Below are 17,233 nucleotides of genomic sequence, written 5' to 3' on the forward strand. Positions count from 1 at the left end.
CTGACATTGGCTGAAAGGAATCAAATTTCTCCATTTCAAACTATGTAATATCTAATTTCACTGACAACAGTTATCTAATTATGGTTAATCTGGATCTCCCAGTAGTTCTGCTTTCTTCTCTATTTGTTGTTCCTGTTGTTTATGGAACAGGAACAGGAATATAAACTTGCAAGATAATTATGTAACTCATATTCATTTTTCCTGTACTGCTTGAAAGGGTGTAACTTTTTAATTTTTAAATGATTATTTATGATTTTTAAAGAATCATCTTAACAAAGACCTCTAAAAAATCCTACCAAATGATTAAAAACCCCAACATGATGGAAATAGATTTTCAGACATTTCTGCTCATCCCTAAGGTTTCTAAGCAGAGAATATTTTCCAAAATGAAATAAAAGCTATTTATTCTTTTTTTACAATCCCTTCATCTTTTATCATTTAACTGGCAGGCTGCAGAGGGAGGGTTGTGTCTTGCCTGGATGTCTTTAAGTGCAATTCCTGCCAGTAACCATTAGGTGACCACATCAGACCAGGTAATGGAACCCCCTGAAAAAAGCAGATTACTGACCATAAATTTATTTAACCTCACAAAACCCTGCACTTCCATGCAAAGGAAATGATCTTACAAGAAATCTCCAATTTATTTAAGAATTTAACTGGAGCATCTTTCAGTTTCCAGCATTGTCTTTCCAAGTGTGTCATGTTGGAGAGTTGATCTTCCATATCTAGTCCTGACAAATATTTATGAAAGTTTTTATGAGAATAGTAATGTGAATTGCAAGTACACAGAGACTTTGTAATGACATTTAATAAAGGAGGAAAACAATTGCTGGCCAGCTCTGGAGCCTTCCCCCCCTGCCCTTCTGGCTCCCTGAAAGGTCACCCTGCACACACTGAGTGTTCTGTTCTTTGGAGCAACACTCCCTGAGCCCAGCAAGGTATTGATAAATAGAAATTGCAGACAATTGAAGGATGATATTTTAAAATCACATTGCCAATATTTTTCTATGGATGCCCTTTTTCTTCCTACTGCTTTTATTTGGGATTGGGTTGCCTTTAAGGCTGAGATTAATATGTTGGAAATACAGAATAATGTAAGCACATTAATACAGGGAAAACAAAGTATTCTTTCTTTCATCATCATAAAGAATATTTGCATTTCAAAAGTGATTTTCACAGGAAATTGCTGCCTCTCTTTAGAAAGCTGCAGCCTTCAAAGGAATTTTTCAAGGCTGTCAAGATCTGATTAATCCACATGGCCATGGACCTCATTATTATGATTTAAGCAGATTTTTTGATGGCTCAATCTGTTTTATGAATTGAAGCTTCAACTTTGGAATAAGTGACAAATAAAGGGTTTTTTTTTTCCTGTCTGGAAGGCTGAGGACAATGTTTTGAATTTTAAGTACTTTCTGTCCAGGTAATTTGATGGAGCTGGAATTTAGTTGGGTGTGTACATTGGATTTCAGTTTGGAATTACTACCTGCAATGTGAATGCAGAAAAAAAACAATACTATAGAAATCTCCCTTTATCTTAGTCAGGTATTTGAATAAATATATTTTTAATTGAAGAGTGGCTGTTTAAAATATATGTATAGCAAATATATGGAATTAATGCAGTGGAGGAAAATCTATGGATGGGCAAAGAGCCCATCAGCTGTTCATGCCCACATTTGATAGGTGTCTGCTATGAACAGCTGTGATGGTTCATGTGGGGAAATTCACAAACAACAGGGAAATTTTTAATGTCATTGTTGGACTTGTGGCACATTGACTTTTTAAAAAAATCAGCTTTATCTTAGCATTCACTAAATTCCAAAGCTCCATCATTTTTAAGGCTCCTAAAACTGGTGATACTATGCAGCAAAAATGCATTTATGTGAAAATCAGTAGCAACTCCAGCAAAAAACCACTCTATAAAAGAGAATATCAGAAGGTGAAAAGATTGCCCAGAAATCTAAGATGCTTTTAAACAAGATTAAGATAAGGCCCATTAGGGCTCATGTTGCCAACCTGTCTGCATTAAGATATATCTTGCCTGGTGCCTGCATCTTGGATGATTCATTCAATATGTGTCATATCAGAGTCAGCCTTGCCAGCAAGGAGAAAAATGCTAATGCTTATAAATTTTAGTGCTAATCCATCATGATGAATTAACTGACCTTTCTTAGTGGGGTTTTTTTAAACAAAAGAAGCTTTGGATGATGATGTTAATGTTGCCCTGGTTTGTTGTGTTCTCTGAGGCACTGTTGGTTAATTTGGATCTGCTAATTGAGGAGGCATCACTTGGAAGCAGGATTTGTACAAATGGAGTTGGAAAGGGTTGGAATGAGTGTTTTCAACAGGAAAACTTAGGAACTGATAACAATTCTCTGCTTGAAAACCTGAGCTCCTTGCAGGGAGGTTGGACTGGATCCCATTCAAAGGTTCCTTGCAACCCAAACTATGATCATGGAATAATGGCACAATTAGCATAAATTAGCATATAAATGATTCATGCTGCCCTGCACTGGCTGCTTACCTTGAGAATTTTGGGGTAAGGTTGTAGTGATGACACACAGCAACTTTTGCCACTTGCAAAAATAAACACTGCATTTCCCAGTTTATAAAATGTAAATAAAAATGCTCAGTTTTTGTTTGTCTCATGACTTCAGGAGCTGCAGGTTGAGAGCTGAAGCTCTGTCAGTCTCACCCCATTTCCCTGCTCTCTGGGAAGATGTTTTGTGATGTTTTCTGGAGGGGGAGCAGCAGGATTGGGTGACAGCAAATCCCTTTGGGCTGGAGCTCCTGTCCCTGTGTCAGGGATCCTCCAAACCTGCCCAGCCCTCTCTGCAGGTGTTGTTTGCCCTTGTGCTGACAAAGCTTTCTTGGCACCCTCCCACAGCTCCAGACAGGCAGGAATTAACAATATTAATTAACTCTGAGCAGCATGGGGCTGCTTTCATTTCAACAGGCTGAGAATGTTCAGGTTCAGGGCAAGGATTTGGAATCAGCTCAGTTTAACCTCTGGCTGTGTCCACGTGGATTTAACCTGGCCTGAGGTGGATGTGGCACCCTCAGGTAGGGCAGGCTGAGGGAGGGATTTCATTTCATGATTAATTCTCAATGTCTGGCTCTTCTTCATTTCACACAGAGCCTTTTCTTATTGAGATACCTGAGATTGGTAGAAATTCTTGTTTCAGTAATGAATAGAACTCTGAACAGACAATATTTTCGTTTCTAAAACTTTCCTGAAACGTGGGTTTGTAAATAAATTATAAGAAACCCATTTTTCCTGCCATCAATAAAACAAAGCAATGCTGCTTTCAGACAACTTTTACTTATTTAATAAATTACTTCAATAAATTTCCAAAGGATGGTAGTCTGTTTAGCCCAGCCTATTAAAAGCATTAAGATTTGAACACTGGCTGTTAAAATGAGTAAATGGCAATATCACAAAGTTAAACAAATGCCAAAAAACATTTTCCAGAGTACTGGGATTGTAACAATACCATTAATGAGGGCAAAGAGGTTTTAATGCAATTTGCACATTCTAAAGTTTCAAAAAGAGGTTTTGAGTTAGTGCATTATTAATGTTCTGAACATCTGGAACTATGTAAGAGCCACAGACATTGAGCAAGTGCAGGGTTTCCCCACTAGGTCTGATGCTGGCTGGTTTCCTCCCCAGCCAAAAGCTTGTTTTTAGAAGTTTGAGACAGTAAAATGACAATATCCAGATAAGAGAGAAACATTCCACAGCCTCTTTTTGCTTGTATTATGTACAGAGGAATAATTGGAAACCATTAGGTTTGTGCAGTTAAAAGGTGAACTTGAAATTAAATAGGAAAATAGTTCTTTGCACCACAGATGGGGCTCTGAGGAATTATCTAAATTCCATAAAAATGCTGAACTTTTTCTGTTGGGTATTTCTGTTATATGCAGGGATAAATGCTTCATCAGGAGTAATAATCTCCTTGATGCTCCTGTTGACAGCTGTAGGAGGGCTTTGAAGAAGAGATTTACTCCTGTGTGTAAATATTTGCTGGGTGTAAGGATCTGTTTGTGTCATTTATGACAGAAATTTATTCTTTCAAGTTACATCAGCATTAACTTTCTGCATAATTTTAGTGTTAGAGAATGTAACTGACACAGTTACAGCCTTAAAATGCTGCAGGAAACAAGAATGTTTCAAGGTGTCACCCAATTTTAGATGTTTTAGATGTTGCCCAGCATCCCTGGCATGGAAGGAAGCTGCCTGTGAACAGGTTTGGCATTTCAGGAGTGAGTTACAAAATAATTGTAAATTAATAATGATGCTCACTTTCTGGCCAGCATTTGCTTTCTGCTCCCAAGGGAGAGGTTCTCTCTTGCTCCAGGAGCCTCTTTGTGTGAGCCAGGGAGCTGTGGCACAGAGAGACCCCAAGGCTGGAGAGGCTTTAGGGATGGGCCCCTGGCACCCTCCTGCCTCAAACCTGAGCCTAAAGCAGAGCAGGGTGAGGGAGGAGTCACTGAACAACCCCTGGGGACCCCTGGGTTTGTCCTGGCACTCTGGGCTGAGCAGGGCCCTGCAAATTCCAGCAGTTCTTTTGGGGCTCTGACACCACAGGGACCCTTTGGGCTTTCATTCCTCTTTAGAAGGAAAAACTCTTGCAGTGTCCTTTGTCCTTCCTGTGCTGGAAATCTCAGGGAAGTGATTTCTGTCTGTGGGCCATGGTTTGGGGAAAATGAGCTCTAAAAAAAGCTGAATTCTAATGGCTCCCAAATTATTCATTTCAACATTTGCACCTAATAAATGTAGATAGAATTTCATTTTACTTGTCCATATTATTTCTTCATTGCTTGTTTTTTACTCTTCCCCTGCAGTGGAAGTTTTCCTTTTGAACTTTATCTCAGCTTCTTTATATTTTATGGGGGGTTTTGTTCCCATTAATCATATGCAGTATCTGCTTTCAGTTTAATTCTCTATTTTCCATCATTTCAATATCAGTCATATAAACTGTCTGGGTATTGAGGCTCTCACAGTCATCCAGAAATACAATTATCTGAGAGCTCCAAGAGCTCTGTAAATCTCCATGTGATTCCTGAAGTCTACACTTTGCTTTTCCCATTGACTTGTGCATAGAAATGTCTGTAAAAATCCCTGTGTGAGGGGGAAGATTTTAACCATTCCCTCCCAACTGCTCTGCTTTGGGCACTGGTGAGAAATTGCTTCAAATAGAGAAAAACAGGAGCAGAAGGAATGATAAACTCCACACAAAAATAACTGCAATGAGAGTTTTTGTCTAACAAGGTGTTAAATATTTATCTTTAGTGTCATCAGTTCAATCCAGCTGTGCCAAATGAAATTTGCAGCTGGAGCTGGCAGTTCCCACCCTGGCAGGATCATCTCTTGTGGAACTGCAGCAAACTCAGAGCCAGAATAATGCTGGGCTCTGCAGAGGAGTAACGGAGGTGTTGGCTCATTAAAGTTATCATTAACTCTAATGATTTATTAGAAGGTTTTCATTTAGAATTTTTTGACCTTGAGTTGTCTGAGTTTTGTTGTTTTTGTGGTTATTTTTTCCCCACTTGGTTACCAACAGCAGGCCAAGATAAAATTTTCTCTTTGGAGATGGTAACTGATAATCTGGATAATTGCAAAATGTGATTTCCTTCTTCAATAGTGTGACAGGATCATGGATGTACAGCCCAGTTATGGGGGGATTTCCTGATTTCTGGGGAATTAGAGGCAATCCAAATGTTAGAGATGCTTTGGGACCTGAGAGGAGCTGACCTGGGAGCCTGTGGGGGTTCTTCCCCCTTCCCTGGGACTGTTCCTGTGCTGCTCTGTGAGCTCCTGAGCAAAGGAAAATTTTTTATCCTTTTTATTCTTTTTTTCCTAGTTAGTTTCCAGGTGGCTTTGTGAACTGTGGTGTCTCCTCAGGAGGTCAGACAAGTGTCAGAGACAGCTCAAGGGAAGGGATGATGTTGCACATTCCAAGATTATCCCTTTTTATTTTCAGTCTCTGGGATGAAACATTTTCTTGTTTCTGGGTTTTTTTAAAATACATTTTCCAGTGGTTGACTGTAATTGGAGAATCTCTAAAGATCCTCCTCTGGAAATGCTGATTGTTTTCACTGTGGCTGATGTCCTGAAGCTGTGGTGTGAGTTTGCAGCATCCTTAGCTGGCTGTGTGTGTGTGAGTTAACCAAGGAGCTGGAGAGGTGGATATTCACTCAGGTGGATATTCTGGGTGACTGCACCTGTGGGTGAGGTGACATGAAAGCAATGCCCTGTGGTGGCTCCTGGTGCTGTGCAGAGCCCCAGCAGCTGCACTGGGGCTGCAGCTCTGTGCTGTCCCTGCCCTGAGCCCTTTCCCTGTGTCCCTCCTTGTTCTGGAACCTTCTCTCAGCCCAGGGGAGATCCCCACCTGTGCCTTGGCTCTCTTTGAATTGCAGCTGCAGCAAATGCACAAACACCCTGCTCATGGCTGCCTTCAGTCCTTGCCTTGCAGTGCTGACCAGCAAGGGCTGTGCAATAATTCAGGTGCCCTGTGGCATTTGCTTTTTACACAGAGCAGCTCCTCGTGCTGCTCGGCGCATGAGTCCAATCCGCAGCGACAGTCGTGGCAGATTATTGGATATTATGTCTAAAAAAATTATCTGCCATGCTGGCAGATGAGTGTTTGGCCTGTGAATTTCACACCCTGAGACTTGGGCACTTTAATATTTTATTGCACTGTTAATTTAAATACCCTGAGCAGCCAGCATCAGGAAAATAAACGAAAAATCTCTTATTGTTTCTCACTTCTGAGTCTGACTGTCAAAGTGCTGCAAGCTGAATTGTTGTAGCTCGTTAACACGTGCTCCAATTTCCCTTGTAATTAACACTTGCTGCTTGCATATTTTTCCTCCTATTTATGTAGGAACTGCATTGAAAATGAGTTTTCACAGTCAGGAAGTTTGTACTCTGTGAATGATGGATTCCTAACAGTAAATAACAGAGTGAAGATGTCCTTTTCCTCAGGAGGTTTTAATGAAAGGGAGGGAGAGCAGCTGTGAACAGGGAATAATATCCACAAACAACATCATTCTTGGGAAGGTGTGTCCTGCCCAGCTTATTCTGACATTGATGTTCTGAACCTTTGCAGCCTGCAGAGTTCATGGTCCCTTTGCCATGTCTGGGAAAGATTCAGTGCCTGATGTGACTCCTTCATGTGTGAAAGCCACCAGATATGAGAGGAAATAACTGGAGAGGATTTATTCAGGAGCATGTTCTGCATCAGCAGTGAAACAGCTCATACAAGAAGCTGAATATGAAATGTATTGACAGGAGTTCTTGGGCTGTTTTAAATTCAGAGAAATTTGACATCATTGGGAGGTCTGGGAGCCAACAACTCCTATCTTAGAAAAGAGAAAAATCATGCCTCAGTTTTACCTTCTGATAGGGCAGGCAAGCTCCTGTGTGAGAACATTTAATTAGTGAGTGATGAATTCCAAAGAGTATTCATTGCACTTTGACTCATTTTACAGCTCAGTAATGGACTAACTTTTAGCAAAAATATTTCCAAACAAATAGCTTGCAATGTACTGCAGTAAAAACTTCAATTTCAGCTTTTACTTCCAATTTTGGATCATGAGGTGAGAAATTATTTTCCTAAGAATCAGAAAAGTCTGTTATTTCTTTCTTTGTATATTTTTTTTTAGGGGGATAGAAGGGAAGGAGGGAGAAGGGATTGAGATGGGAACCTGGAATAAATACTTAGGTTATTTATGTATTAATTGATTGATTTATTTAGAATTGTCTCATTCATGTGGTGGAGGACATGAAGTGTTTCCTGTTGGGACCCTGGGCTTGGGGAAGGGAGCAGAGGCAGCTCAGAGCTGGCACCCTGGGCAGGCTCCCAGTGAGTGATAATCCCAGGGGCTGCCTTGGATTGTTTTTCCCCTTTATTCTGAAAAAACCAAGAGGTCAGAGATGACTGAGCTTGGCTTTTCTGGCTGGGGAAGAGCAGCAGTGGAGATTCTGACTTCATCCATGGCCAGTTCATCATTTTGCTTTTTATTCCAGACCAGGATTTAAACCATTCCTTTTTAAAATCATTTTGTTTTCTCATTGCATGAAGGGTTTTCCCTCCCTGGGATGGGAAGGTGTAATGATAGCCTAGGGTGGATGTACAAGCAGTTCCTGGAACACAGAACTCCTTGTCTTGGTTAATTTTAAAACCACAAAAGAAAGCCTGGTTTGAAGCAGGTTGTTCCTCACCAGCTGCCACAGAGCTCAAAGCCTGAACAAAAACTCTCCAGCTTCTTTGGGGGGCAATCATGTTGGGTTTTGGGGAGAAAATTTCTATAAAAAAGCTTCTTTAGCTGCAGAAGCAAGATATTAACAGTGTTTTTGTGAAGTCTTTGGCGTGCAAAACATTTCATTTTTCATTACTGTTGTCGCCGTTCACGTTTTCCATTATTTAAGGGGCTTATTGAAAAATTGATGGTATGTTGGGACCAGAGAGACATCCTGTGGCTGCAGGGTTGATTTATGGCACATGGAACACACTTCAGTGCTCCAGGTTGCTGCTGCTGAGCACACTTTGTCATTGTCCCCACAGAGAAATTGTGGCAGTGCAGTCCCCGTGCTGTCCCCGAGCTGAGTGATGCACACTGTGCCTTGGAAAATGCTGATGAATTATTCACCTTTTATTGTGCTGGGGTGTGCACATGGTGATCAGAGATTTTCACCCTGCTCAGGGTTTGCTTGAGATAAAGCTTTATCCCTTTAATTTTTCCTTTTTTAAATTTCCCCTGCAGTGTCTGTGTGGATGAGCACAGATTTTACCCCACATTTCCCACCATCTGTGGGCATCTCAACACCATTCTGGGTCCTAAATATTTGACTTTATTTAAAATTCTCCTGGAGAAAATAAGTGCAATTTTTATCAGTTTAGAAAGACACCATTTCCAGGGAAATTCTTGAAAATCCCACCTCCATGGTTTAAAGTTTTAACCTTCAAACTCATTTTCTGCTGTGAAGAAACAGAGAGATGAGGAGACAAATCTGAAATAGCACAGTGCTGGAGAGTTCCAGTCCAGGGCAGCTTTTCCCAGCAGTGCTGAGGACTCCCTGAGCACCTGTTAGCACAACTCAGTCTCTGTGATCTTCCTTCAGAACTCTGGGAGAAATGGAAAATATCAGAATAAATGTGTGACATGGCTCCAGGCCCCTGCACAGCCCCTTGAATTAATAATTTAATTTTTTTTTAGTATTTTCTATTTTGCTCTTATGGAGCATTTCATTCCAGAGGCTCTGTGGCTCTTTGGGAAGGGAAATCAGGCAGGAATTCACCTGGAATCAGCACTGAGGGAACCAGGCAGCTTCAGAACCTTGCTGGTGATGCCCCTGGTGCAGTAAATGGGAAATGAGCAGGAGAAAGCAGCTGGAGCCTGTCCTTGATAAGAATAACATCCTTGTGTGGCCTGTTTCCATTAAAATGCTGCATTAAATCAATTTATTTTGGGTTATTTTATTACCCTGTGCATGTGTATTCATATGGATGTTTAATATTTCTCTCCAGTTTCCTATTAACAGTGGGAGTTTAAAGCTCTATTTTAAAATTAAATTTTATTTCAAAAATGAAATATTTTGGCACGGATATTTTCCCATCCTCTTGAAATTAAATCTGTTAGAATTAGAAGCTGAGAGAATGAAATTTGAAGTTTAAAATACCTTTTTTTTTAAGTGAAAAAAGTTTATATTTTGCATTGGCTCAGTCATTCAAATGACTTTTCCTGTGTTAAAACCCTCCCATAAACATGGGGAGGGGCTGTGAATCAGTTTCTTGCTTAACCTTTCATGAAAATCTAATTGAGTGCAAACAACTGCTTTAAATAATTCAATGGCCTCAGTTATTCTTGGCTGCTGGAGCCCCAGCCCAGAGCAGTGCAAATGTCTGGGTGTTGAGCAAAACTGAGGCTTTCCTCTTTTTTCTGTGAAAAATATGATTAAAATGACCTTTGGAAAAGTGAGTGGGGTGATTAAGAAGAAGAAAAGGTGAAATGTAAATTATTTCTGCCAGTTGGGTAAATGGCTTGTGGCCCAGAGATGAATGAATATTCTTCTAGTCCTTCCCAAAGTGTGGAATCATTTTGGTGATTTTGATAAATGGGGTTGGGTTTCTTTGCTTGCTTTTCATCCCTTTTGCTCTTGTGGAGGGACATTGTGCTTTTCATGGTGCTATTTGGAACAGCACCCCAGAACTATTAAAAAGTGATTTCAGAGAGTGGGATAATGGACATTAGGGTTTGTTGGATAGTTAGCCCAAATATTTTCCCTCTTATTTTTGGAAGGAAACTCAATTTTCCTTTCACACCAGGCAGTTTGTTCTTGTCCCTTCCATCTTTTGTTCCCATTTCATTCCTGTTTCCTTTCTGTTCACTTTTCACCTCAAGGGCCCTTTTTTTGTTGTTGTTGCTGTTGTTGGTTTTGTTTTGGGGTTGGTTTGTTTGTTTTTAACTGAAGGTGAAAATGGAATAAATTAGTGTTCCTGTGCCCCCACATTGATAAACTCTTTGTAAATCCTTCTTTTTTTCCCCAAAGTGAAGGGTTCCAGTATTCCTGGAGTTCAGTTGCCTGTAGGATTCTGGGTTATTGGTACCAAGTTTTGGCAAAGTTTTTAGTTCAAGAACTCTCAAATAACTTCTGCTAATTCTCTACTTTTCCAAACCATCTTAATCATTGAAGGAATTATTTAATAGGAACCTGTAATACCAAAAAAAGTGGGTGAAGCCTGGCCAGATCCACTCCCCACTCTTTGAAATAACAGGAATTTAAGGCCACTTTGGTCAAGCAATGCCCTGATTTAATGTCTGAATATGTTTTAGGATTATCACTAATATAGGGACAGTTCCATCCTTTCATAATGGAAGTAGAACATTGATCCAGCTGATTCTCCTGGGATTGGAACTAAAACTTCCAGCTGGGGGCAAGCAGCTGACTCAGCAGAGCTGCTCCTGCAAGGTTTGGAGGGAATTCAATTCCCCTGGAATCAGAGAAAGGTTTGAGAGGGAATTCAATGGCTCTGGAATCAGAGAAAGGTTTGAGGGGGAATTCAATGGCTCTGGAATCAGAGAAAGGTTTGAGAGGGAATTCAATGGCTCTGGAATCAGAGAAAGGTTTGAGAGGGAATTCAGTTCCTCTGGAATCAGAGAAAGGTTTGAGAGGGAATTCAATGGCTCTGGAATCAGGGAAAGGTTTGAGAGGGAATTCAATGGCTCTGGAATCAGAGAAAGGTTTGAGAGGGAATTCAATGCCCCTGGAATCAGCCATGAGAAAAACACCTGGGCCTGGGAGCAGCTCCCGTGGAAAATACAATGGGCCTCCACCTACAGAAGGACCTGTCAGAATGGATGGATTTTTAAAAGATTTTTATATTTATTTTCACTGAAAGGCAGAGAGGATGCAGCTGATGCAGGTGGAGGCTGAGTTGTTCCATGATACAAGACAACCTGGGGTTGGATTTTTTGCAGGCAGCCCAAATGGTGGGAAACATTTTGTAGCAAAGCAAGGGAAGTGCATTTCTTCTTGACAATGTTTCTGAATTTAAGAGTTTTAAAACAAACAAACAAAAATCCTCTTTGGTTGTGCTACCTGTTATTGTTTTGGCCAGATACAAACACTGCAGAGCAATGGTTAGAGCAGCACTGGGGCACTCTCCATGTTGGTGGGGGGTTGAGAGCCCTGTTTGGTGCCAGGGGCTCCCTTTGGGGTGCCAGGGGCTCCATCTCAGTGCCAGTCCCCCCTTTGTGTCCCAGTCCCCCCTTTCATTCCCATCAGCCCAGAGCCCCCTTGTTCTCCCAGAAGTTCTCTTGGTGCCCAGCTCAATCCTGGTGCCCTGTAGGGGCCTGAGTAAATATATGTATTGTAAATATATGTATGGCAGTGAAAGATCTCTGTATTGTATTAGTGACCCTGCCCAGATTCTAGTTATTGTAAATGGGCTGCAGCTGTGATGTCCTTGATTGGGCAGCAGCTGTAGCCCATGGAGGGAACTGAGATAAAAGGGGGCAGTGTGGTCAGGGAGAGCCTGGGAGAGGAGCCCTGAGTGAGAAGCAACAACACCACTGCTGTGAAGATCTGCTGTGACAAAACCAGCCAGAAGGTGTGAGGCTCTGGAAATATGATATACAACAATATGAATATAACAGTGCCCAGCCCCAAGCCAGCTCCTGGTGCCCAGTTCCTGTTGGCATCTCTGGAGTTTTGTGCTGCCTGCCTGCCTGTAGAACTTGTGTCTGACCCTTCAAACACATTTCCAGCCCACTGGAGACACACTTGGATTTGAAGCAGTGCTTATTCACAGAGAAAACCCTGGGAGCAAGCACAGGGAAAAGGCTTTTAGATCAATGCTGCTCCCTCGGGGAGCTCAGACTTTTTGCACTGACACTGCTGCCAATACTGGGATTTTTATTAACAAAAACCTAATGGCTCTTCCCTTTCCCCTCCAACTACCTGAATATCTGAATAACAATGAAAAGTGCAACTTTATATCACTACGTAGAGCCAAGCTCAAAAAAAGCAAAGTTTGAAGGAGTGGGGTAATTTTAGGGTACAATGGCAGATTTTTGAAGGAGTGGGGTTATTTTAGGGTACAATGGCAGATTTTTGAAGGAGTGGGGTTATTTTGGGGTAAAATGGCAGATTTTTAAGAAGGGTTACAAGATGTTTGTGGAAGTTCTGCTCACCTTGAAATAACTTTTCTCCAGTTATTGTATAAATGTGGGGAAATGAGCTTGTAGTTTTACAGGTGCACAAGGACACAATGCAATTGCAATGATAATTATTTTGAAATAGTTGGAGTTGTTAAACTACCCAGTAAAGCCAGAGCTGGTTTATTCTGCTGTCAGGTCCTTCTTAGGTCATTTTCCTTTTTGGCCTGCACTGCTCTGGAGCATCCTTGGATATTTTTGGGTGTTTTGTTGCACTTTTGATTATTTCTGTGATACCTTTTTTCCTCTGCTGACAAGGTGTGATCCATTCATGACATGAATCAATGCTAAAATATTTAAAGAATATTTTATGTAAAGAAAATAGCAAGAAAAGAGTTAAATAAGCCAGAATTTTTCTGTTAGACTCCTCTTTTCTCAGCTATTTTCTACTCCTGGTGATGGATCCTGCAGGAAAGCACAGCCCCAGCAACCTGGAGTTAACTCCAAGTTTGATCCAAGGGTGGAAATTCCAACCCACTTGCCTTAGGGTGAAATCCATTAAACAAAGCTCTGGGTTTGCTTCATGACCTGGGAGCCTCCTAATGTGATTTTTGGCGCTGTATAAAACAAAGCAGCAAATGGAAAAGGGCAAAGCTGCTCCTTTGTGGGCACACACGGGAGGGTTTGGCCTTGGAGGGAAGGAGAAACAGCTCCCCCCATCCCCAAACTTCCAGAACATTCCAGAAACTGCTCAGCAGGGAATGCTGGTGGGAGAGCTGCACCCTGAGCCCCAGGTTTTTCTGGATCACAGCTGACAGGTGTCTTTAAATTGCAGACAGGAATAAAAGGGAAAAGCTAGCCCAGTAAACATCCCTCAGTGCATGGGGAGATGACAGATTCTTTCTAACAAGATTTTCTGCTCTCTTGGAGGAAGACCATTTGTTAATAAAGCATTTGAGAATCCATTTTTAAGGGATTTAATAAAATATACCCAGGCTGCCTTCCAGTGCAGGAACTATTATTCCCCTGGGAGGGAGGAGTGACTGGCTGGGGGCATTAATGGTTCCTTCCTGTGATTCCTGGCATCAGAGCTTGCTCCCATTTGCACTTTTCCAACCCAAAGTGAAATAATTTTTTATGAGAAACCCGCACTTGGTTCCTGGCTCTTCTGAGGCATGTGTGTGTTCTATATTTTATTTATTTGTATTCAGTCAGCTCCATAATTCTTGTTGTTTTAGTGTGTGTCCAGGCCATGGGTCCTGTGTTTTTGTGGATACAAGGAAAGTTTCCATATCTAGCAAACTCCATTAATGGAAGAGGTAATAGCTGTTGTGTGAATTAAATGAATTGTTCCATTCTTGCCCAAGATTTCATAAATAATTCCCATCTTTCCATCAAAATCACAGATTTTTGTTGTGGTGGTGGAACAAGAAAGCTGAACCTTGGTCCAAGGGAGACTTGCCTGGAGGGACTGGGGAGCCCACAAAGAGAAAAGATATTTTCTTAAGATTTGGATAAAGGTTTTCTCCTGCCATCTTTACAGTTCTGAATATAAATTTTGCTTCCTTCAAATATGAGGGAAATGCAGTGGCATTGAGGGATTAAGGAATTTTTTTGAGGAAGAACCTTTCCTAGGGGTGTGTTGGGGGAAATCCCATGGAGAGGAGAAAATCAGGGCTGAGTGACCTTGGGAGTCAAAGGCTGGGTGGTTTCATGAGTGTAAAAGTGAAATTGAGCCCTGCCCAAGTGTTCTCTCCCTGGGCTGCCCTTGGCATGGCTGGCAGTGCCAGGAGCCCCAGCAGCAGGAGCAGCAGTGAAATCTGGAAGTTGATGGTGTTCCCCTCCCTGGCAGATCCCAGATGGATGCACTGAGAGCTGTAATGTGTTTGATTCTCTGCCTTCCCAGAATTATCTCCACAGCACATCCAAGAACTGAGGCTGAGCTGGCAAGATGGACACTCATTGCTCAGTCACAGGGTACAGCCTTTATAGAAAAAGAGATTACAGACAGGTCCTGCCAGGAAATGGCAGCTGGGAGGGAAGGGACAGACAGCAGGACAGACACATTTAGCAGAGATGATTTATTCTGCAGCTACAGCTGCTCAGCTGCTCCTACTACTCATCACTTACTCTCTCTGTGCTTGCTTGCTAATGGTGTCACATCAGTAGTAAAGCAAGAGTAATTCCCTGAGCAGAGGCTGGGACAAACCAAGGAAAATGTGAAATAACAGCATTTGTTCCCTCTTGTGAGGAACCCATCCAAATTCTTCGTGCCAGAGAATGAGTTCAGATCTTTAATGCTGAGGACATGAAAAATGCAAAGGGCCTTGTCACCAGTTTCCTATAAATTCTCCAATGTGACAACAATTAGTTGTCATTAGTTCTGCTTCACTGTAGCACTGAAACTGTGGATTTGGACAGGGGACAGATTAATTTTGTAACAATCACCCATTCAGGATCCTGGGATCCTGGCTGGGGTGCACTGGAAACAAGTGGGCTGCAGTGAGGGGATGGAGCAGGGCAAGTTTGTGCAGCCTGGAGCAAAATGTGGAAAAGTCTTCAGGAGGGAAGTGCAGACACAGAGCACAGCCCTTCCTGCAGAACCTGAGAGTTTAAATCTCACCTATGAACTGCACAGAGTCTGTAACACACTGAAAACACTGAGCAGCAGGAGGGTGCAATAAAGGATTGAGTTCTAACTAAAGGATTGAGTTCTAAGTAAAGGATTGAGTTCTAACTAAAGGATTGCATTCTGCCCACTGACCCAGAGCTCCTTGGTGCACTCTGGGTGTGTTCCTTGCCCTGCCCCTCTCTCAAGGGCAGCTCTGTGCAGCTCAAGGAAGGACTTTTTGGCTCCCTGACTTGATAAAATTCAATGTAGAAGTTGATGAATGTGCTAAATCACCCCCACCCAACCGACTTCAGGTTCTGTGCTAATTTTAAACTCTGATTTCTGTAATGCAGCATTTTCAGAATTTGCATTAAAAGCAGGACAAGTTTATTTGAACATGTTCTGACTTGGAGTGAAATGTGCACAGTTCAGAGTTTGGGAGGTGTAGTAAAGCTGAGGGGCTGTCCAAGAACCTGAGGAGGCTGATAAATCCTACATCAATATTCTCCCCCCCAACTTCTCTATGTAAATTTTCAAATATTGAAAAGTTCTGGAAGTTTAAGATATAAAGGCTTGTTTCACATTAATTTGAAATTTATTTCTAATCTTACTTAGTAATCGAAAAATCAGATAACTTCCATTTTTTTGGGTGACATTACTTTGAGGAATAGCACAAAATGCTCTTTAATGGCCACTCTCATAGATTTAGAGTTTTGCTTTGGCAACTCAAGAATCTGCATTATTTCTAGTTAGCAAAATAAGTGCCCCTCCATTTCCCAATTGCTGCACAGCTGAGGTTCTGTGCATGGTAGGAAAACTTGCATTTACAAATACAAAACTGAATCATGAAACTTCACTGAAAGAAATGTCTTTGTGTGCTTTATTTGAGCAGCTCATGGATTTTTGTGTTGGTTTTCAGATGCTGGACAAGTTAAAGGACCGTTGGATGCACACAGGCTTGTGGAGGAACCTGGAGGATGTTAAAACTGTCATTGCAGAGCCCCAGGGAGGGGCCAAAAGTGACTTTGATGAGCTGCTGAAAATCTACTATGATGCAATCAAGTGTAAAGGAGAAAAAGGTACATTTTTCACCATTCAAAAGAGTTGGTGCAGACTCTTAAAGTAAAATTCAAGGTTTAACATTCAACATTCTGCTGTAGATACATAATTAATTACTCCTGTATTATATAGTGTAAAATATTTTGCTGTTTGGTGGTCAAAATCAGAATGTTATTGATCAAAGTGGAGTTAATTTCATCCCTCTAATGAGTCCCTGTTTTTACAGCCACTCACCCTTTCCAGCCAGTATTATATTATATTAACTTTAGTCCTTTAAAAGGTTTTGGTGCAAGTTTCTGTGATGCCAGCTGCTCCCTGGCATGCTGAGTGTTGCTGTGCTCTTGCAGATGGGGCTCTGCTGATTGCTGTGTGCAGAGGGAAGGTCAGTGAGGGGCTGGATTTCTGTGATGAGAACGCCAGGGCCGTGGTGACCATCGGGATCCCCTTCCCAAACGTCAGGGACCTGCAGGTAGGACCAGCTTCAGGCCTGGCCTGGCTTTATGGCATCTTCCAAACCCTAAACATGCACAAAACAGATTTTTGTGTCATCTTCCAAACGCTAAACATCACAACACAGATTTTTGTGTCATCTTCCAAACACTAAACATGCACAAAACAGATTTTTGTGTCATCTTCCAAACACTAAACCCGCACAAAACAGATTTTTGTGTCATTTTCCAAACACTAAACATCACAACACAGATTTTTGTGTCATCTTCCAAGCACTAAACATGCACAAAACAGATTTTTGTGTCATCTTCCAAACACTAAACATGCACAAAATAGATTTCTATGTCATCTTCCAAACACTAAATATGCACAAAATAGATTTTTGTCATCTTCGAAACACTAAATACTTACTTTACTAAAATAAAAAACCCACTAAAATAGTTTTTTATGTCG

The 17,233-nt window shown here is 41.5% G+C and overlaps 1 protein-coding gene across 1 annotated transcript in view; it reads left to right on the top strand.

Annotated features, from left to right (window-relative positions):
* BRIP1 (BRCA1 interacting helicase 1) overlaps positions 1–17,233 on the top strand; it is a 95,450-nt gene that overhangs the window by 15,310 nt on the left and 62,907 nt on the right. The window contains exons 15-16 of the mRNA XM_058037799.1: positions 16,191–16,350; positions 16,678–16,799. Coding sequence (XP_057893782.1) covers positions 16,191–16,350; positions 16,678–16,799 — 282 coding nt within the window. The remainder of the gene's footprint in view (positions 1–16,190; positions 16,351–16,677; positions 16,800–17,233) is intronic.

This window comes from Melospiza georgiana, chromosome 19 (assembly GCF_028018845.1).
Source record: "Melospiza georgiana isolate bMelGeo1 chromosome 19, bMelGeo1.pri, whole genome shotgun sequence".
Taxonomy (NCBI): domain Eukaryota; kingdom Metazoa; phylum Chordata; class Aves; order Passeriformes; family Passerellidae; genus Melospiza; species Melospiza georgiana.